Source organism: Mustela erminea, chromosome 3 (genome assembly GCF_009829155.1).
Source record: "Mustela erminea isolate mMusErm1 chromosome 3, mMusErm1.Pri, whole genome shotgun sequence".
NCBI classification, from domain to species: domain Eukaryota; kingdom Metazoa; phylum Chordata; class Mammalia; order Carnivora; family Mustelidae; genus Mustela; species Mustela erminea.
Window position 1 is genome coordinate 62,275,523 of NC_045616.1, and position 23,103 is coordinate 62,298,625.

The 23,103-nt window shown below is 41.9% G+C and overlaps 2 protein-coding genes and 1 non-coding gene across 7 annotated transcripts in view; 2 read left to right on the forward strand and 1 right to left on the reverse strand.

Moving 5' to 3' along the window:
- Positions 1 to 5,222: 5,222 nt before the first annotated feature.
- ZBED3 (zinc finger BED-type containing 3) lies at positions 5,223 to 15,815 on the forward strand. Of its 3 annotated transcripts, XM_032335915.1 has the most exons (4): positions 7,623 to 7,693; positions 10,948 to 11,099; positions 12,466 to 12,601; positions 13,234 to 15,815. In XM_032335915.1, exon 4 carries the CDS (start codon positions 13,248 to 13,250, stop codon positions 13,950 to 13,952), a length of 705 nt encoding a protein of 234 aa, XP_032191806.1. In that variant the 5' UTR covers positions 7,623 to 7,693; positions 10,948 to 11,099; positions 12,466 to 12,601; positions 13,234 to 13,247; the 3' UTR covers positions 13,953 to 15,815. The 3 variants fall into 3 exon arrangements, with proteins under 3 accessions (XP_032191807.1, XP_032191806.1, XP_032191805.1); XM_032335916.1 differs by lacking the exons at positions 7,623 to 7,693; positions 10,948 to 11,099 and adding an exon at positions 5,223 to 5,349; XM_032335914.1 differs by lacking the exon at positions 10,948 to 11,099.
- AGGF1 (angiogenic factor with G-patch and FHA domains 1) overlaps positions 6,836 to 23,103 on the reverse strand; it is a 59,897-nt gene continuing 43,629 nt past the window's right edge. For 2 of the 3 annotated variants that reach the window (XR_004283935.1, XM_032335909.1), the window contains one exon: positions 7,692 to 9,344. The gene's annotated coding sequence lies outside the window, so the exon portion shown is untranslated. Of the gene's footprint in view, positions 6,901 to 7,691; positions 9,345 to 23,103 lie in introns of those variants that run through there. The other variant, XM_032335908.1, reaches the window with a different exon arrangement.
- Positions 10,702 to 10,839, forward strand: LOC116587451. The gene has a single exon (XR_004284457.1). It is a non-coding gene; the product is annotated as a small nucleolar RNA SNORA47 (small nucleolar RNA).

Sequence of the window (23,103 nt, forward strand, 5' to 3'; positions counted from 1 at the left end):
CTCAGAACCTCCAAACCTGAGGATGGGATTTTGGAACTAGATTACCTAGCACTCTGGTGGTAACAAGGACCACATTTTTACTGGTAAGGGCGTGATGATAACCCTTGCTGCGCTGTAACTGAAGGATAAAGATTCTTTTTTAAAAATATATATATATTTTAAAGTTTTTATTTATTTATCAGAGAGAGAGAGGGGAAGAGAGCTAGCACAGGCAGGCAGAATGACAGGCAGAGGCAGAGGGAGAAGCAGGCTCCCTGCTGAGCAAGGAGCCCGATGTGGGACTTGATCCCAGGATGCTGGGATCATGACCTGAGCCAAAGGCAGCTGCTTAACCAACTGAGCCACCCAGGCGTCCCTGAAGGATAAAGATTCTCAACTGTAATGGACTAAGGTGAGGAACAGATGAAAGGGGAAATGTTGGTTTATTCAGTAGCTTTGGCTGATCCTATAAAATACATACACCCAGAAGCAGCTAGCCTGATACACCATTAGAACTATCTATTAAACTACCAGCTAAGGTGTCATTTGGGGAAAGATATCCCATAAGGATAGGACACTGCCCTCTAGGGTAAATTGTATGCATTAAATCAATGATATGTGGGTCTATTTCCCCAATAACTAGAATATATGGATTCTCAACACTGTATAAGCTATCAACCACCACAAAACCTGGATCCATATTGTGTCTATTAGTATGGGTATTATAAGTAGCTAGATCAAATGAAATCTTGCCACTTGTAACAACATGGATGGAGCCAGAGTATCCTGCCAAATGAAATAAGACAGTCAGAGAAAGACAAATACCATGTGATTTCATTCATATGTGGAATTGAAGAAATAAAATAAATGAACAAAGAAAAAAAAAGAGAAAACCAAAAAATAGACTCTTAACTACAGAAAACAAATTGATGGTTACCAAAGGGGAGGTGGGTGTGGGGATGAAGGAAACAGGTATGGGGATAAAGAGAACACTTACTATGATGAGCGCTGAGTGATGTACAGAATTGTTGAATCACTGTACTGTACATCTGAAGTTAATTTAACACTGTATGTTAACTGCACTAGAAATAATAAATAAATAAATAAATAAATAATTTTTTTTTAAAAAATCCTGCCCTTTTCCCCAATCCTCAGCTCTTCAAACTACCTTCTACTTTTTTCTAGGTCAGCTAAACTGTAGGCAGCTGCTAACCACTGCTCCCATTCCCCACCCCCACAAAAAGAATAATTTTGAGAACACTTTCCCAGCCGATCTTCCCCATCCCATTGCCCATTCCTGCAACTCCGTTCCCCAAGTTCCAGGTTTGATTTTTCTTGGCAAACTTTTCTTCCTCCCTCCCTTCCTCTCCTTTCTTCCTTCCTTCCTGCCCTCTTTCCTTCGGATTCTGCCAAGATGCACACAATTAGGAAAAAACCAAATAATCCAGGGAATCAGGATAAAAGGAAAATAAAAGATTAGCACAAAGAAAAGTTGACAGTGTTATGAGTTGAATTGCGTAACCCCCCCTGCAAAAAAAAAAAAAAAAAAAAAATGTTGACATCCTAATCCCAGGTACCTGTGAATGTGACCTTATTTGGAAATAGGATGTTTGCAAAGGTAATCAAATGAAGACAAGGTCATTAGGGTGGGGCTAAATCCAATATGACCGGTGTCTTTATATTTTTTTAAGACTTTATTTATTTGAGAGAGAGCACTCACCACATGAGCGCTAAAGAGCAGAGCTGAGGGGGACAGGCAGAGGAAGAGGGAGAAGTAGACTCCCCACGGGGCAGGGAGCCCTATATGGGGCAATCCCAGGATCCTGGAATCATGACCTAAACCAAATGCAGACACTTAACCGACTGAGCCACCCAGCCACAGCTATTTTTTATTTTTATTTTTTAAAGATTTTAAGTAATCTGTATACCCAATGTGGAGCCCCAAATCCCAAGATCAAGAGTCACATGCTTCACCAACTGAGCCTGCAAGGTATCCCCAATATGACTACTGTCTTTATAAGAAGAGGGAAACTTAGACACAGACACACAAGGACAAGGGCATGCGACAACAAAGGTAGAGACTGGAGGACATAGCTGGAAACCAAGAATGACTGGCCACCACCAGAAGCTAGGAATAGGCAAGGAAGGATTTTCCCTGTAGGTTTTAGACAGACTGCTCACACCCTGATTTTGGACTTATAACCTTCCATACTGTGAATAAATTCCTGTTGTTTAAACCACTTATTTCAAGGTAATTTGTTAGAGAACCACTAGAAAACAAATAGAGTAGGCATTCATTATATATTTGACTCTTAGTCTCTTCCTAGTAGCTGAAGCAAGAAAAAGTCTGTTACATGATCCACAGTGCCCACAGGATTGGGGGGTACAGAGCTTTTCATGATACTGAGAGTTCAGAGAATGATCTCCACTGGGTCCTACAAAAAAAAAAACAAAAAACAAACAAAAAAACCCATTGTGGGAATCAATGGATCACTATAGCGGATGACATCATGACACTAGCCCCAGTAATAAATTTTATGCAGCTATTTCCTACAAGAGGGGTATCCAGGAATCAGAAATGAAGAAGAAGACAGTATTACCAACTTTATAGAAATAAAAAGGACTATAAAGGAATACTAGATACAACTGTCTACCAATACATTAGGTAACTTGAATGAAATGGACAAATTCCTAGAAAGATATAAACTACCAAAACTGACTTGAGAAGAGATGATCTGAGTAAATCTAAACAAGTGAAAAAATTGAATTAGGAATCAAAACACTGTTCATAAAGCCCAGGCCCAGACAGCTTCCCTATGGAATTCTACCAAACATTTATTTTTTAAAGATTTTTAATTTAGTTTATTTGAGAGAGAGAGAGAACAAGCAAGCACAAGGAGGGGAAGGGCAGAAGGAGAAGCAGACTCTCCACTGAGCAGGGAGCCCAACATGGGGCTTGAACCCAGGATCCTGAGATCAGGACCTGAGCCGAAGGCAAACACTTAACAGACTGAGCCATCTGGGAACCCCTCTACCAAACATTTAAAAAAGAATACCAATTCTTCACAAACTCTTCCCAAAAAGAGAAGAGGAAGAAATACTTTTCAACTCATTTTATGAGGCCAGTATTACTTGGACACCAAAACCAGACAAAAACGTCACAAGGAAACTACAGACCAAATGAACATATAGAACCTACCAAAAAAGTATGTTTCAAGTACACAGCTCTATAATTTTATGCATTTGAGGTAATCTCCAGAAACAATTTTCTCATGATGGGTTTTTGGTAAGATCAGACAGCAGATTTCAAGGCTATAATCTTTGGGAAGCATCTGGGGAGTAAATATTCTGTGTTACCAATGAAATGCAGGTCTTTATGCTTTGCCAGAATCTAGAACAGTGAACAGAAATGAGATCTTCTGACGAAAACTAAATGTTATTTATTTATTGTTAAATGGATGACAAAAGTTAGGGGAACTGCCACTACCAAAGCAAGAACTAAAGAGCATTTTTCTTGCTGTAACTTGAACAAAGAACATGGGACAAAGAAGAGTTATTAGATAGTTGACATATATTTTATAATTTATTTAAAATTTAATTTAAAACTACAAGAAAGAGATTCTAACTCATAAGAAAGTTCAAGCATCCACTCAAACACAGAAAAGACAGGCTCTATTTCTCTGGACTTCAAAAATAAATTCAAAACACATCTTGGCTAGGATAACAAACATGTAATTCTAGGAGTCCAAATCCTATACTTTTTCAAGTCTTGCTTAAATGTTGTCAGTTTAAAAAAAAAAAAAAAAGTGTAGCTATTTTCAAATTAGTGTGGCACCTGAATGTTTCCTCTTACATCATTTTCCATTTTCTTCTTGGAGTTGCATTTGTCGTACTATCTTATTGAAGTGTAATCTTTTTGAGGGCAGGTACAATCCCTCGAATCTCCAGACTCCGACTCAGGTTTAAAATAGCGCTTTGCTCATAACCAGCACTTACGACAAACTGTTCCATGAACTAATGAAAATATCATGTATCTGATTACATGGTCAGCCTAAAGCCAAATGGATTTTTAAAATATTCAAAGTAATAAAAGTATTCAAAGTAATAAAGCCTCCTGTTAAAAGGATTACCAAATATAATAATCTTTAAAAATATGAATTAAGCCACAAATAAGAGATGACTTAACCAGATTCATTGATACTAGTTACTGCTCTTATAATCGATGTCCACAGTAGGTAAGTGTCTCTCTGAGAAAAGAAAGGTCAACCTAATAGTTTTCACATTGCAAAATTATCCCTTTTAAGACACCCAACCAGTTTCTTCTGAAACCATTCTTGGAATGGTAAGCAGAAACTCCATTAATGGACAGTGACACTTAGACATTGATCTAATTCATAGAAAAAAGTGAGGTGAAATAAAATGTGAACAGAACTGGCGTGCACAAATGTGAGCTGTTTTGTTTTAAGAGCACCATGTGCCAGTGGTGTATAAGAATTGGTTGTAAGATTTCCAGAAATTTGGCAAGTCACTTGTGACACTTGTTAAAAGTAGCTTGAAATCAGCCGTGGTGGGAGTATTTACAGCATGGAAATACCAAACACTGCAAATCAGGACTCTTCTTCCCTCAAAGTTGGTTCCAGCACACAACATGGAAATACCAAACACTGCAAATCAGGACTCTTCTTCCCTCAAAGTTGGTTCCAGCACACGGCGGCAAAGTGAGTGTATCCCCCAAAAAATTGATTCTTCAATCCGGAGCGTGGAGTAAAGAAAACTAGTGGAATCGATGTAGCAGATGTAATTTGCCTGAGAAATGAATATTTCTCTCTTATTGTAAATCACTGAGTTGTAGGCGTTGTTACCTCAACATGATCCATGCAAAGCTGATACCCTAGCGTTATTAAGTTTTCAAACACCAAGGAGCCCTACCTTTACCTGTCCAGACTTCCCTTCGGTGGGCTTCTTTTAACAACTTGAACCATCTGACACCTTGAACCTGAAAGGATGCAAACTGCACTCAGACTCAAGACAGGAAACCAGGTCTTGGAAGGTTAATGTAAAAGTATAAAATAAAAATTAAATTTTTAAAAAGCACTAAACAACTGCATCATTTTTAAACCTTGGCGAACACCAGTCTGTCACTCGTGGACCTGGATGGCTAAGGAGTGACCGTCCAGCCCTTTCCACTACGGGTCACACGTTACCGTCCCCCCTTTCACCCCCCAGATGCGTGAATTGAGCGCTGTGTCTTTAAGGCAGACGCGCGGAGGTTTCTGCACAGGACAAAATGTCTGCGAGGATCTGGAGGGGACCGGCGATCCCAGACTTGTAGCCCGCCTCCTGCTCCTGCCGCGCTTTGGGGGTGATGGGGTGAGTGTGCGCCGCCACGCAGGCGGCCGTGTTCCCGGAGGCCAGGTCGGGTCGCGGCCCCGCAGGGGTTTGGGGGGAGAAGGGGGGCGGCGAAGGGAACGGGGACCAGTCCCGGGCCTCAGGGGCCGCAGGTGAGCAGCAGCCCGCAAACGCCACTGTGCGGTATCCTAACAGGCAGGCTGCTGCGCCGCGGGCTGCCGGACGTTCCCTTCCTTCGCTGTGCTCAGGTTGTACCTAGTGGAAAAGACGCATGTGGCCCCGAATTCTGTCTAAAGGCACTGTTGAGCTTCTTTCAGAACCTCCTTTTTGCTCCTCCAGTCCCCTTTCAAAAAAGTTATTTGAGAATATCGAAAATCATCTGTTCTCCTTTTAGTAAAATTGCCTTTTTACAGACTTTTAACAGTGGCAAATGGCTGTGTGCCCTGTAGTGTGCTCTTTCTCTGAGACTTTTTTTTATTGTTTCTCATTTTGGAGAGGAGAAGCAAAATACGAGCCAGATGCTCAAACAGGAATCCCTGCCCCCATCTCCACTGTGCTCAAACAAAAGAATTTTCCGATCCTCTCCGAGTCCAGAGGAGCAGTTTGCTGTAACTATTTACAGTAGCCAAATGCCCGAAGCTTACCGAACAAAATTTTTTTTTCTTTCTTGAAAAGAAAAAAATACCATCCAAACTTTGAATTAGCCCAGAGTACATGGATTTGGTGTTAAACAGGAGCTGTTGTAGAAAAAGCTTAATAGAGGCTCCTGGGTGTCTTAGTCCACTCAGGTCATGATCCCAGGGTCCTGGGATCCAGCCCCGCCTGGGGCTCCCTGCTCAGCGGGAAGCCTGCTTCTCTCTCTTCCACTCCCCCTGCTTGTGTTCCCTCTCTTGCTGTGTCTCTCTCTATCAAATAAATAAAATATTTAAAGAAAAAAAAGCTTAATAAATTGACATAATTAGGGTAATTATTTTATGCACTTTGCATTCTTGTATTATTTGTATGCCCTTTTTGGCCAAAACTGGCTTGAGGCAAAATACCATAAAAAGTATGCAACAACGTGTAAAATGGCCAAGAGCCAAAACAAGGTAATTCTCTAAAAAAAATTCTTTGTATTACAAAGACTTCAAAGTAGGGCTGTTTTAAATTCTTGTAATTCATACTACAGTCTGCATTTTACAAGACAAAATGGACCAACACCCTTCTTTTGAGGAATGTATGTATTAAAGTAATGTAGACCTAAAATAAAGGTTCAGTTTAGGATAGAAACTTTTCATTTTTAAAAATGCATTAATAGAGAATACATCTGGCCTTTTAGCTAATGGTAGAGGTATCTAAGATTTTGGCTTAACACATTCAAAGAACATCTCTGACTCACCATACAATTAGCTGTGGGTTCAGTACATTTTTTACAGTCCATGTGTAATCTTTTATCTAAATGTTTTCACACTTACCCTGTACTGTCTGAGTTGAGTATCCACACGTCACAGTTTGGAGGCATTTTTTCGCTTTTTAACTTCATCTAAGTCTTCAGCCTCATGATCCCAGACTAATTTTTCTGATTGGCTGGATCTGTTTATAAAGAGATGAATCCATGGTAGTAAACTAATATTTTTTTAATTACGCTACGTTAGTCACCGTACAGTGCATCATTAGTTTTTAACAGAGATGGACAAGTAACAGGTGAACAAATTGTGGTTTCCTTGATATTTCAATTGTCAACGCTAATTATTTGTTTTATTATGTTCTGCTTTGACTGAGTTACTGGTGGATGAAGTAAATGAAAATGTTTTTAGTGTTTCCACCCAAGTAGTGAATTTCACATTAGTATGAATTTCTTACCTAAGATCCAGGCTCAACATACATGTATTTGCTTATAACTCTGTCAGATTAATCCATCTGAAGTGATTAGCCTTGGCTGTGGAAGAACAAACAGAGCTATCGTTCATTTGCTATTCCCTTTTGAGAACATTGCCTGGTTCTTTGGTCTTTAGCCTGCCTAATATTTTATATGTGTCCTAGCATAAGTATAAAGTAATAAAATTAACTTCTGTGGGTGTTTTATAGAATGATTCCTAATGTTACAGTCATGTATGTATATACACCCAAATTTACACAAATTACTCATCCAAGTTTTGATCTCCCTTATTCTCTATATTGTTATTCAGGGAGATGATACTGAAGAATCTGGGTTTTAATCTGATAGATTATTAGAAGACTAGAACTTTAGAGAACTGCAAATAAAACTTCAAATGCAGTTTGAAATAATTAATGTGCATTTATTATCTTCCACAGGCTTAAACGTCTTATCATTCCTTCCAGATAATGGATACTCAAATGAAACTCACTACGGGCGAGTTCAGAGGTGTGGTACCAACTCTCCCCTCTTCAATAAAATAACTAAAATCTACTTTTCTTTCACCTTTTTCCCCTCCCCAAAACTGGACTAGAACATTTCCATTATTAAATTAATTTCATGCTAGCTACTTCCACTTAGCATCAAGAAATCTTACTTTAAAATATGAGCTGGGAAGCCTATTTATAAGACTAAAAAATTGGAACTAGAGTCAGCACTAGTGGCTATGTGTTTTTGTGAATTGGGGCCCCTGAAGGAGCTCAGGAAAGGAGGAGATGCTGAAGCAGGAGTGTCTGCATGAACATTTGTGTTAGGGCCCCCAGTGCCCACCCTTTCCCCAGTATAGACATTGCATGATGGAATTCACCCTCATGAGTGCACAGTGCTCTGACCTTTACCATGTGTATCAGAATTATTGCGGAAGCGTCTCTCCCCACCAGACATTTTCTTCACCTTAGCTGACCATGTAGTTAATAGGTGTGTGTTTTTCTTGGTTACTTGGTAAGGAAGTATTACAAATTGTAGGGTTCCAAGTCACCAGACCGCCCCATCATTTTCTACCTGAGAGAGGAGCAACCTATTTTTCGTGAAGGTCCATTTACGAAGTGAAAATAAATTTGGCTGGGGAGGGAAGATGGATCTGTGATTCTTTTTTGCTTTTTATATTCAAAATTCTCAAGAGAATATTTCCAACTTAAACTACCTACTCTATTGAATAACAATGTTAAAGAGAGTAATAATACTCCCTTTAGCCACTAAGATACTAATGTGGGTGTGTTTGAGCAGTCAAGCCTGGTAGTCTTCTTTTGTTCAGGCCCTGAAGTTATACAGCACTGCAGAGTCCAACAGTAAGATCATTTGGATTATCTAATTTCAGCCATAGGTTTAGAGGCAGATAATTATCATTTTCCTTGACAGATGGAGAGACTAGGATTTAGTGAGCTGGGTCTAAGAAAACTAGAGTCAAGTTCGTTGCATTGAATGCAGCATCCCTTGAGTGCCAAGGGAGATGAGCAAGGTGGGCGGGCAGTCCTCCCACAGCACCTCCATCTCCCGTGCATACAGAATCTCCTTCTGTTCAGGCAGGACCAGCAAACTACCTGATGCTGAGCAACCTCACACCCTGGGTTCCCTCCAGGGCCAGATGGCAGCACGCTATGCCCCACAGGACTGTGCTCTCCAGTCTCCTAGTTAAGGCTGCCTAGCCCAGCTTGCACTCACATGCCTGAGGATTTATAAAATTACTTTGTATTTATGTTGTTGGGAAGCTACTCTGTGAAGGTGTGTACACAGGTTGTGTCTCCATAACATCCGCTTTATTGAATCATAAAGCAATGTTTAACACAGTTGTAAAAGCCGGTTCAGAATTCCAAACTCAATGACATTTCACTGTGCATTTAACTTGGCTTCATACGAGACTCACGCTAGAAAGTACAATTTAAAGTCACAAGACAAGATAAAATAGGGGACGTTAATGAACCAAATGCAGTCAGTCTATGAGTGCACAGCTGATGAGGTCTTGACCAATGTGGGTCCACTCAGTGCTTCCCTTCCTGCTTAGTATGTTCAAGCAGTGGAGGATCCCTGTTATTTTCCGAGATCAATTGGACAGAATCTTCAGTAGCCTTTTTGATGCGGTCAGACATGGAAGGGTCAGCATCTGGAGAACAGAACAGTTTGCTATAAAAATCTTCCCTTTTTAAAGGAGTTTGATGAGTCTAGCCCTTCCAGACTTCTGATTCTACTGATCACCACCTCTCGGTTCATCCGGGCTCTCTTGCTGGTCATCACTTCTGGGTGCCACCAGGCTGAGACTTTTGGTGATATTTATTCTCAGTTCATCACCCTTGTCTGCTTTCCTGATTCATGACATCACTGCTGGACATGAGTGACTCCATCTTGCCTCTCCATATTATATGTAGACCCTGCCATATACATAGTCTACCTAAATGTATCCACAAAGGTGCATGCTTTCCTAAGACCTCTTTACTCCTCCTTTTGTGTTTACCTCTTCCCATTCTCTTTTCACACCAGCTGCCACTCCTCAACTGACAATGTATCTTCATACCAGCTGCCACTCCCCAAGTGACAATGTATCTTCCTCCTTATTTTTCTTCATATATATATATAAAATCTTCATAAATGCTACACAGATCTATACTAATAATAATGACATCATAATATATATATACTTTTCTGCATCTGGCTTTTCTTCCTGAAAAGTTCCTCCAGAAATCCCTCTAGGTCTTCTAGCAGAGCTCCAATCCATCCTTTTTAATGGCTGCACAATATTCCCAGGTGTGAATACACATTATTTACCCAGCCATTTTCCAGTCGACAGGCATTTCTGTGTTTCCAGTTTTTTGCCATCCCAGACAATACTGTAATAAACATCCTAATACATATTATTTTATGTATTGATACTTTTAGTTCTACAGAATAAATTCCCAAGAATGGGATCCCTGATTGTATCTATTTTTAACTAACAGAAATCACCAGACTGCTTTCCTAAAAGCCTCCACATCTCCACTGGTAATGCACAAACGTACCCTTTTCTTTGCCTCCCTTCTAGCTTTGGCTGGCAGACCTCTTTTGTTTTTGTTAATGTGATGGATCTAAAATGAGACCTTACTGTTACTTTAATAGCACTTCCCTGAATATAAGTGCTGTGTATCTTTTCACAAATTCCTTGGCCATCTGACTTTGTTCTTAGGTCATTTACCTACTTGTATTTCTTGCCCATTTTTCTTTTGGGTTGTTCGTCTTTTTCTTGTCAGTTTGTAAGAGCTCTCTGTGTATTAGGGTTGTGGCTGAAGTTGCTAAGGCTTCTCTCCCAACCCAAGGTAGCAGACTAGGAGGATTCTCTCCCTCTGTACTGTAGGGATAGTTGAAACAAGCCCAGGGGTTGTTTGGCAGAACTAGGAAGGCTATGATGACCTCTGGCCACAGACGCCTGGTCACTGTTTAGATACTTAGTCTGAACAGAAGACTGTATTGAGCCAGAATGTAGCTGTGTGCGGAGGACTGAGAAGGTGAGGCAGTTCAGTACTGTGCTGCCTTCTACCGGTTAAGACCTCCGAGAGTGAAGGCCTGCCGAGGCAGAGGATGTCCCTCTGCCGCCCTTGGAGGGGCAGCGCTGTGCTGGCCAACATTTATGGTGCTGCATGTCCCTGGCTCAGATGAGACAGTCCACTAAGTCCAAAGGATTAAGACATCAAAATCAGTGCTTCTCACTCTTGTTTCCACCTTCGCTCTGACGACAGATGGCATTCATATATGTGGCACTCCTCTGGGCATCCCAGATTTTGAAGAAACTCAGAAACATCTTGCAGGGAGGTAAAGCATGACAGTAATTGGTCACCCCTGGCACTTTTAAGGGCACATCAGTAATGCTCACTCTCAGACTTTGGCACAGGTAAGACAGTCTGCAGTTTTATATACACTTTTCAACCCCCCAGCTCAAGAAAGCATATCAGAATGCAAAGTGACAGTCTTGATATAGAAAACCTTTAAATCTCTTTTAGTTTATAAAAATTCAAGGATTCATAATCCTATTCTCTCCCCCTTTGTGTCTATCTAATAAGAAAGGAACTCTGTAAAGAGAGGATTCTAATGTAATAGAAATGAACTTAAAAAAAAATTTTTAGGTGAATTTAGGTTACCAAAAACAATTTTTTATACTAAAATCTGGTCTGTTTACTAACCATAAAGTTATATAACCTTAATGTTTACTAAGCATAAATGTAAAAAATTATCCTTGAAAATGGGGTGTAACTCCAGTCCTCATCCTATTACTCCCCCTTCCGGGACTTCAGGGATTTAGTAAATCTCTTGAAGGATATCTAGCCTTTTAATTTCCAAAGACTTTTTATACTAATTGGCTTTCATGAGGAACTACATTCAAATCAGTGCCTGCTGTATCACAAGATATGTAAATAGCTAGGTTTTTTTTTTGTTAGAAGAGGGCTGTACTTGTCTTTTTTTATAATTCTGGTAAATTTGTTACTTTTTTTCAAAATCTGTTATGTTAAATGTCATGTCTGACCCTGACTAGAACAGCTCAGTAACAAGACTCTTAGCAACTGAAATAAAAGCTTACCCTAAATACTACTACTATTAGAGCAACTTATTTTTCCTGTTCTTAACTGTGCCTTCCGTCATTCCCAGTGACGTTATACAAAGAGATTCTGGACATTTATCATCTCCACTGCTGTTGGTTCAAAACTTTACAGTACAAATGGACACAGGCTATCTCACTATGCATCTTGGCCTTGATTTTCCCCCTGAAATAAGCTCTCAGAAGATGTCTAAGCCTGTGTGTTCTCTTATTATTTTTAAATTTTCAAAACAAATTTGTTTAAAATCACACATTTGGTCCTTTATGAAGTTACATCCTGAAGAATAAACTTCACCTTTTCTATTTCTCCTTGTTTGATAGATTACTGCTGTGATAAACTGTTTTAACAGGAAAGACTTTACAGTGATAGTCCCAGGTTGTGTTTGTATCCTTTTAACCACCGATATTTGTTGGACAGAGCAAGAAGCTATTACTTTTCTTTATTTCCTTCCTCAGTTACAAGCATTGACAAAGGTTTTTATCTTTTAAATGTATAAAGGGGATGAGCAATACAGAAAACTGATTTGTTTTATAACTGGAGTAACTCTGACAGGGTGAGAGGAAAAAAACACGAGAGTGGTGCTAGCCAGTATTTCTAGTATCTATTTAGGGAGCTGTTTACTGAATTTCTTTTTTTCATGGCCTGCCCTTTTATTATTCCTAGCACTGCTGATGGTTCTTTAGAACTCAGGATTCATGCTGCAGTGTTTCTACGGGAGAACTGACATTGGCTGGAAACCCTGAGGCATGACAGGGACCCCCCAAGGCCCACAGGATATGGCCTACCAACTAACTTAAAGGTAAAATTTTACAAAACTGCTTTGTATATTTGTTTTCCTAAATATGTATACTTTTAAAACATTTTAGTGGTTTTTAGTACTGCCATTTTCCTCAGAAGCACATCGTTTTTAAAGTCATAAAACAAAGACTTGTATTTTGAAAAACAACGTCCTCACTGAAAGGTCTTTAAAAAAGGCTGTTTGCCCGGGGCACCTACAGCCACGAAGTTTAAGAAACCAATTTTCTTTCCCAAGGCTTTCTTTTCACCTCGTTTTTACAGTCTGTTGCCTAACCCTGAGAGCAGAAGACAAAAGGAAGTTTACTCTGCGAAGAGTCACGTTTGTAGAAGAGAGCTGGGGAAACTAGTTAAAACTCATTAGTACAGCACTGACTGGGCTGGTGCTTCCCCTTTGTTCGTGTCAGCCCCTGCGAACGGGGACCCGTCTGATCTGGAAGACAGCTCCCAGTCAAGGGGCGGAAGGGGTAGGCAGGGCTAACATTCCCTGAGGACTAAACCGTGTAACAGGAAAAAGAAACCCAGGTACCACCCACACGTTATAAAAAGGAGACCACCTCTGGCCACCGAAGTTGTGCGTGTGAGTGTGTGTGTCGTCGCGTGGCTGTCCTTACCCCTTTCTCCCTCGGAACGTAGGCGCGGCGGAGAGAATGCGGAGTGACGAGCTGGCGGCGCCCATGGAAGACACCCACCGGCCGGACGATGCGGCGGCGCGGGGCGGCCCTTGTCCCGGCCTGGCCCCGGCGCCTCCCGGCCGCCTGGGGGCGCCCTACTGCGAGGCCTGGGGCTACTTTCATCTGGCCCCCGCGCGCCCGGGCCACGCCGCGGGCCAGTGGGCCACCTGCCGGCTGTGCGGGGAGCAGGTGAGCCGCGGCCCGGGCTTCCACGCCGGCACCCCGGCGCTGTGGCGGCACCTCAAGAGCGCGCATCAGCGGGAGCTGGAGAAGAGCGCCGCCCGCCGCTCGCCGCCCGCCGCCCCTTGCCCGCCGCCGCCGGCGCCGCCAGGCCCCGCCGCGGCCGCCGAGGGCGACTGGGCGCGCCTGCTGGAGCAGATGGGCGCGCTGGCCGTGCGCTGCAGCCTGCGTGAGCGTGAGCTGGCGCGGCGCGAGGCGGCCGTGGAGCAGGGCGAGCGCGCCTTGGAGCGGAGGCGGCGGGCCCTGCAGGAGGAGGAGCGCGCGGCGGCTCAGGCGCGGCGGGAGCTGCAGGCTGAGAGGGAGGCGCTGCAGGCGCGGCTGCGGGAAGTGAGCCGCCGCGAAGGCGCCTTGGCCGCCGCCTCTGTCCCGGTGCAGACCCCGCTCAAAGAAGAGCCCGGAGGGGAGAGGGACGGCTACATAATCGCCAAGGTCCTGCTGTAGGCTGTGACCGCCTTCCGCCCCCCAGTTCCTCCCATGCCAGCGCTGCTCCAAGTGTCGCTGGACCGGCCTTACCTAGGACCTGAATCTCAGGCCCGCCGACATCTCCACCGGTGGGCCCTTGAGAAGCACTTCAGAGGCCAAAGCAAAACCAAAAATCACTAACGCTCCGTGACACCCCCCCAACCCCGGGGGGGCCTGTAGGCACAAGCTCCAGTGGCCTCCTTTGTTCTTGGCCTTTAGTAAGCACCGGTGCAGGAGCTGGTTTTCCTCCAACTGCCTTTGGAATGACAGCTCCAGCAACTTCGTGAGACTAGGTCACCGGAGCAGTCTTGTAGCCGGTGACTTTGAAAGGACAGAAACTTCCTCGTGTACCAAAGACTATCCTACTACGTGCCTGTACACCAGCCAGGGCAACCCAGGGTGGAGGGTGCTTGGAAATTAGGATAAAGCATTTTATCCAAGAAGAGTTTTACTCATTTCCCAATGAATAAATAAATTTTTGGTAATTGGTTTGCCTAGCAGGAAGTTCTGAAAATGGGGCCATTTAGCTTCCACAATGGCTCTTTACCCTGTCCTCTCTAGTGCCTCATCAGAGCAGTCTGGGAGAACCCCTATTTACTCCACTCTCTAGCTTGCAGATAGTACCAAGTGCACCCTGTCCTCATACCAGCTGTTTTCTTTCCATTTCAGACCCAGTGCCAACTGTAGTGAGTTTCCCAACTTTCCTGCCTCACACTCCCTTACTAGCAAAACATGACCTCCTCCCTCGTTGTTAGGAAGAGATCTTGATTTCCCACAGATCCACAGTCCTCGCTTCTGGGCCACAGTAGAAGGAAGGCATTCCTTCAATCTAAGGCCATCTCTGCCTCTTTATCTGTTTTCATCCATTTCTCTTCCACCATTACTAGACCTGTGCTCCATTACTGTTTCTTCTTTCCTCTTCTTTCCTCCCTTCCCCAGACTATGGTTCCTCAGTAACACCCAGTCTACCCTGTACTAAAAAGAAAGATTCCCCCAGCCTGGCTGCTTCCACTGAACACTATCCAAGGGGGGCCTGGTTATTCTTGCTGCCTATACTTCCTCCCATACTTCAGTTCTTCACCAGTGGTCAGCTTCCCATCCTACCCTGGACCCTTAAGAAGCTGAATATGACAATGTATGTTCAGCCTTCATCTTCCTAGTACAATGAACACCACATATACCCTCCACCTAGACTGAGCAATTGTTAACATTTTGCCTTATTTCCTTTCTCGGCCCTCTCCCCCAAATATACCTCTCATTTCATCCATTAGTATTTCAGCATATATATCCTATGAGCCTCTAAATTAGTCCTTAATCAAAATTCTGTAACTGACTCAGAACTGTCTTATCTTCTCTTAAAAAAGGGGGAGGGGGGGTCCAAACAAGGTTCATTATTTTTTATTATAACTTTCTCTCTTTTAGTCTAGAACAGCTCCTATGACACTTTTGAGAGTTCCAGCCATCTGTCTTATAGATGTCCTTTATTCTGGATTTGTCTGATTGTTTCCTTAAGTCAATTTATGTACTCATTCTTGACTCATCTACCCCTGTGCCGGTGACTCCTGACTACCTCCAGCCTCGAGGTTCTTCCCAGTTCTGTCCTTCATGTTCAAACCCCTACTGCATGTCTCCACCTCTATTTGTATATCCTGCCACTGCTGATCCAAAGGGCAAATCTATTCCGTTCCACGTTCCCACCCCTTACCTAATAACTAACATTTACTGGGCTCTTAAAATGTACAGCTATGTACTGCACACTACATGCATTACCTTACTTTATTCTCATAGCAGCTCCCTAAGGAGGTAGTAATGTTATGCCCATTTACGGCTACGGAAACTGAGATACAGAGGCGTTAAACAGCTTCTACAGGATCGCAGCTGGTAAGCAGTAGCGTTGGGATCCAAATCCAGTCTCCACCTCCAGACACGCTGTTCCTAGCTGCTGTATTGTCTCCCTTGCTAGTCACTGAGCTGACACCAAGTTTCCTCCCTCTCATTCCAGGTACTACTGTCAGTGACATTAACATGCACTGAGCATTCACCATCTGTCAGAGCTGTGCCAAATGCTTTACAAGAATAACTGCCTACCATAGAGCAACCCCATGACATAATTAATACTATGCCCATTTCGAAGAGGAAGAGACAGGCTTAGGGAGTTAAGCCATGTCGAGGCAGAATGGGAACTGAACTCATGTCACTGAATCCCAGGTCCCTGATCTACTGAGTCTATTTCTACAAACTGCCACACCTGTCTTCCTTCTGATGCCTCCTGCCAACCTCAGGCCTCATTTATCATTCATCTGGGGTTCATCTTCCCATCCTTGTCTTCCCAACTGTCCCATTCCTAACACTCAACTTGACCAAAGGGAACTGTTCTTTTTTTTTTTTTTAAAGATTTTATTTATCTGACAGGGAGAGAAACCGCGAGAGAGGGAACACAAGCAGGGGCGGGTGGGAGAGGGAGAAACAGGCTCCCTGCGGAGCAAGGAGCCCAGTGCAGGGCTCAATCGCAGGATCCTGGGATCGTGACCTAAGCCGAAAGCAGATGCTTAACTACTGAGCCACCCAGGCGCCCCCAAAGGATCTGTTCTAAGCCAACATTGATTATATAACAATTCCTGCTCAAAGGCCCCCTAAGATCACCCCCATCATTAATAAGCTTCGACTTTGTAGCCTGACATTCAAGTACCCCAACCCTGCTGCCAGTCTTATCTTTCCCCTCCCCTACCTACACTATATGCTCCAGCCCAACCGGACTCTGTTTTTTTGACATGCCCTCGTCTTGGCACCTGTATGCCTGTTTGCCCTTGCTCCACTTAAAAGGCCTCTTCAGTCTCTGAGTATGAAGAATTCCACCCATTTTCAAAGACCAAGCTCAAATTCCACTGCCTGAATGAAGCTTTCCTTGGTTATTCCTAATTTAGAGATGATTCTTTTCTTCTTTGGACTCCTTAGCATTTTATAACCTCTTAACACTTAGAACGTGCCATCTGGCATATAATTCTATGGGTTCTTGTCTTTCCTCCTGCCAGACCTGAACCCTTGGGTCTATTCCTACAGTGCTTTGCATATAATAGCTGCTCAATAAATATCTGAGGCATTGAACTCAATGTGTTGAGTTTTACAAGTCAGTTTTCCCAGTTATTAATTATTCATTTATCTTTAATTCTGAGTAGAAGTCACAGCAGAAAAAAATAGCCTAGAAGGAAATAGCAGTAATAATTTTTTAAGTTTTTTAGTCAAGTGTCCATTATTGCACTGTTAGGTTTGAATCCAAATTAGTATTTCACTACTAGTGTGTCATTATAAGGAACGTTTTTCTTAAAACGTTTTTCATTACCCAAGTAACAAAAGACAATGCCCCAATCTAGGAAGAAATCAGAAAAACAACCCCCAGGATCCTGTCACCTTAGGAAAACTGTATAAACATTTTAATGTATTTTATTCTTTCGTCTTTCACAGTCTTTACATTTCCTAAAAATAGTATGTTATTTCTATTAAGTGCTGAAATATAACTTCTTCATGTGGATGTATAACTTTGGCTATATGAGGAATTTGAACACTTCAGAAGAAAGAAATCATCTACAAACATTACTCTTCTATTTCACCAACTGTTAGAACCATTAATATCAGCAAAGATTGACTTTTAGAATCTCCCAACTGCTCGCTCAAGAAAGATGACTAATGGGAGCACCAATAGCTTCTGTTTGCGAGACAGGGGGAAATAGTTAGCCTGACTAGTAACTCAGTGCTGGCAGTGGGAGTTAAGCAAAGAGATTTTACTTTCTGCTTTATATAGTTCTGCACTGTTACATTTTTTTACACCAAGCATGAATTACTTTTATAATACAAAATAAAATTATTTACATTTCTCAAATTAGAACTCCTGACCATTCCACTTTCTTAGGTAGAATATAAAAAACCCAACAAAGACTAGTGTAATCCCCACTTTTAGAAAAGCCTAGAGCGAAATGCAGCCGTTGTCCAGTCTAACACTATCATTTGACAGAAGAGAAAAATGAGCCCCTGAGTGGCTTGCCCACTATCAGGAGATAATGGCTATGGTGGTTCACCGGACTCCAACCCCAAGAGATACTGTGCCTTTTTAGCCTTAAGGACTTCTGCTGGCTTATCTGTCAAAGCCCAGGTGTTGTCAGGAAGAATAAGTCAAGCTGGCCTCCAGAGAATGTAGAGATGGGTTATGGGGACTGCACTGGTCTGCCTGTAACCCAGTTGACTCACAGCTGTCACTGCTGATGGGTGACAGTGACACAGCTCGCCTAGATTAGCTGGGCTTCCCTGACTTCCATGACTGGGTTTGCTAATAGAGCCACCCACATGCTGCCTTTGAGAGCAAGCACTCAGTGGCAAGAAGGATGGCTGGAACAGAGATGCAGAATGCCCTGAACCCAACTTCTGAACTCCTCCCATGATGTAAAGTGATCAGTCACTTCTTTAAGTTAAAATTTGGCAAAGACGAGGGGGAAGCAAAGCAGGGTACCGACAGCCAAAGTTGAAACAGCTAGAGCCCTTTATATACCCAAGTTGTCATCCCTGGAGCTGGAGATGGAAGAGCTGGTTTGGGCTTTCTATTTTAAATAGCTGTCCATATCTTTGACATCGTAGGCATTCATTAAGACTGGGCTTTTGTTTTGCTGCCACTCAATAAGGAATTCTACTTTTAAAGGTTTGAACTTCTTACCTTTCCACAATCTAAATCTGCTTGTCTGCAAAATGGATGAGGTGATCATTAAGATCCTCTCTGGCTCCAACATGGTATGATTACATGCAATAGTTTAACATCAACAGACCTTTGAGTCATTGAGTTGTTTAACTGGATTTTCTTGTTCACTTTAGAAGAAATGTTGATAGTAACATGCTTATTCTCAAAAACAAAACAAAAAAACAGGAGTATATCAAACTTCTTCCACGGTATTGAGGTACTCACTCTATCATTCACTCCCTAGAACTGAAGATGTGTGCAATGGTCATGAGTATGCTCTCTTGTACCCACTCTTTTGTCCTCATGACATAACTGTCCAGATTTTACAAATGAGGCCACACACTTCAACAAGGCGAAGTGACCTGCTGAAAGACAACAGCAAATTGGAGGCTGGAGCTCAGTCCATGGATTCCAGTCATACCTGGGACCAAATTTCCTCCCAGGCTTCCCTCCTTGTAGTCTACCTCTTTACCAGTGCTATCCTGGGTGGAGTACTGACAGTTGGGTTGATATTGGCTGCTTTCCACCCACAAGTTATGTTGCTGGGGGTAAGCTAGACCTTAAGGAAGTGAGGATGACCATTGTATTAGTTTGCTATTGTAGCAAATTACCACAAACCTTGTGCCTAAAAATAACACAAGTTAATTATCTTAAAGTTCTGTAAGCCAAAAGTCTGAAATTGAACTCAGTGTCTGCAGATTCATGTTCCTTTCTAGGGGCTGTAGGAGACAGTATTTTGTTTGTGGTTTTGTTTTTTTGTTTGTTTGTTTTTGTTTTTGTTTTTTGCCTTTTCCAGCTTCAAGAGGCTGCCCACATTCCTTGGCTTGTGGACCCTTCTATCTTAAGGTCAACAAGGGCCATTCTTTCTCACATTGCATCACTCTGATACCCTCTTCCACATTAAATGGACCCTTCTCCTTATTTTATGGTCTGTTGGTTAACAACTTAATTCTATCTGCAACTTTAATTCTTCCCTGACAGGTAACATACTGATAGTTTCCAGGGATGAGGACATAGACATTTGCTAAGGGGCAAGTGTGGGAATCTATGATCTGCCTACCACATAGCATTATCCTGCCTTGCTTAGGTTTGGAGGTATATGAGAAAGGCAAAGTGCTTGATAGGGAATCCCTATTCCCCAGAAATCAATACTTTAATGGGGGTCCTAATCTCCCCCACTTTTGTAAATCTGCTTAGAGCATAATAAGTCTATTATGCTCATAGACTTTTCTGAGATAGATACCTGCTAGGTGGGTGTGAAGGATGCCTCTAAGGGGAAATCAGAGGCCTCCACAGTGTTGAGAATTAAATATTTAAGTATCTGTGCACTCACTAGGACCTGACTGACTAGTAAGGTCAAGTGGTGATATGTGACTTATAAACCTTTGGAGTCAGACAGAATTAAAATTTAAGCTTCCCCCAAAGAAGAGAGTACTCAAATATTACAATTAATAAAGTTGTTGAAATATTTTTTTAAGAATCTTAAGCTTCCAACCATGCGTGTTACATGTCACCTTGGCAATCACCTTAAGCTCTCTGAAACCCAGTTTTCTCATTGGTAAAATGGGAATAATATATACAACGATTAAATAAGATATTATTTGGGCAAATTTTGACATATAGTTTAAACTCAGTAACTATGACTTCTTTTTCTCTTATCTGAATGGGAGCTCATAACCAATCCAAAGGATCTCAGAAAGAGCAGGTTCCCTGGGATGATTCCTAAGAATGGCTGCTCACAAGCCACACAGGTTTGCCAAGTCATTCTCCTTCATGATAGATACCTGAGTTCTCAAATAAGCTAATCCAGTCAAAATTCTTTAAGACTTTTGACTATAAAGTAGTTTGACCAAAATTACAAGTCAATGTATCAAATCCTATTCATCTAACTACTCTTCCCTTAAGCAGTTACCTTGAAAGACTAGAGAGTTATTCCAAAAATGCTTCCATACTTAAAACATCTCTGGAACTCCTCTTCTACAGTAGCTCTCAGAGTTTCTGGAACATTCTTAAAAACATCCTTAAGTTGGGAAATACTCATCTTTCCAGGAAAATTTTTATTTTTTGAAAAGAGCAGCCAGTTATTCAGAGCTCATTCTGATAAATATGGTAGATGATTAACCAGATTAACATTACTAGTAAATAAGATGTATTATAATAAAGCAATAATTACTTTTGTGTGGCTCATAAACTCGCCTTCATAGTGTTATATATTAAGGTTAAGTAAAGGTAGCATGGTCATAGTAGACATTAAGGCCCACTTTAGTGGGTTTATGATGTGAATTAATTCAAATAGCACCGGGAGTCATTACATATTTAAATAGTATTAAATGTTTCTTTTTATGAAAATTTTAATTATGACATTCTCTGAAATCTGATTTCATAGTACTAAAATAAAGGCTTTAAGGAAAAGCATTAAATGCTAATGAAAGCTTTATTATTTCAGTATATATTCTCCCAGGCCTTTGGTCAAGGTATGTAATGATCAGATGAAGGAGTTGACAACCTTCCTGGCCTCTACAGTCTACTAGTAACTGAAGGCTAAATAACACACTCACATGTTTAAATATATTGAATAATATTCTACCAACTTCTTCCTCTCTTTGCTTTCTGGACAACGAAATATCATGGCATCTTAACATAGAGGAAGGAAGCTAGCTTTTTGTTGAAAGAATTTCTGAGAAGTCATTCTTACGCATGCAGGCGAAAGTCATCATTTGCCTCCATTCACATTAACTTCCCCAAGTGTGTTTGCTTCTCATCCTCCAGGGACTTTCTGATTTACATGTTCTCCATCAATTCCAATTTCCAATGATCTGATTCATGCTGCTTTTTTTTTTTTTTAGTACTTCAGTGATCTATTGTTCAGACTCAGAACACAAAAGCCCAGTGTTTGAGCAGGCAGAGTCCATACTGTTCACAGGTAACTAGAGGAGATACATAACTGAATGAAAGCCTACAGCATCAGTAAGGTTTTACTGTTGTCTACATATTCAAAACCAATAAACATTTTTTGAAGGCAGAGTTTATAAGATTCCCCTAAAAAGGTCTGGTTTTAGGGGCAGATGTGAAACATTTGAAAAACAAAAACTGTTCCTTCCCCAAGAACTCTGGCTTTTGCAAAAACTTTGACATGAACAGAAACTGTTTTGGATTAATACTCTGGACTATTGGGGTGCCTGGGTGGCTCAGTGGTTTAAGCCTCTGCCTTCAGCTCAGGTCATGATCTCAGGATCCTGGGATAGAGTCCCGCATCGGGCTTTCTGCTCAGTAGGGAGCCTGCTTCCCCCTCTCTCTGCCTGCCTCTTTGCCTACTTGTGATCTCTCTCTAACAAATAAATAAAATCTTAAAAAAATAATACTCTGGACTATCAAGGCCTTCATGTGACTACTTGGCCTTTACATGCTACAAATACTATCCAAAAATAAATGTAAGCTCCAAGATTACAGGGAGTCTTGTTCCATTTACTACTATATCCCAAGCGCCTAGCATAATGCCTGGACCTTATTAAGTTCCTCAAGGCTATCTGCTGAATGAATGCATGCTGTTCGAAGATTTTACTGTCTGAAATCAGTCCCTTTTGCAGTTCTCCTACAGTTCTCCTGCTTTTACAGTGTACTGAGAGCCAGGGTGAGCCTGATTGATGTCCCTATCACCTTTTCCAGATGGTTTCATTTCCAAAGTCATGCAGAATCCACCCCTTCTTTGAGGAAGACCTCAAAGTCCCACCGACAAAACCTCCTACACTTTATCACTATAGTCTACTAGTCTCCTACTCATTCTGCAGTACTAATTAGTAAATGTCCCTCCTATCATCACCTGAAGGAATGAAGATGACGCATCCACTTACCCTACCCCATCCTCTGACTTCCTCTAATTTCAGAAACCCCCATACCTACTCCAAGATGCTTCTCCTACAACTGTGCGCTTGCTATTGGTAGCATGGCATAACAACACTAATAACTGCTAATATGTGAGGGCTTATTATGCACCAGACACTGAACCACATAGGCCTTATCTCATTTAAACTTCCCAATAGCTACATGCAGACAAAGTATAGAGGTTTAAACAAATTTTAAACATCGCTCAGCTCAGGAGTTGTAGAGCTAAAATGTGAATCCTAATCAGCCAGGCTCCTTAGTCTGTGCTCTTAATAGTGCACTGGGATGAAAAGAATCAAGATTTAAACCCTAGCTCTGCCACTGTGCCACTGAAACTTTTTGATTTTGAGCAAAATAAAAACCTCTCCAAACCTCAGTTTTTTTAATTCATAAAATACTGGCAGGAATAAAGAAGATAATGTATGTTAAGTGCTTAGCAGAGCATCTGACATGCTACAGATGTGGGTTCCATCCATCCTACCAACACATGCTCTTTGAGCACATCATCAACATTGAATGCTGTGA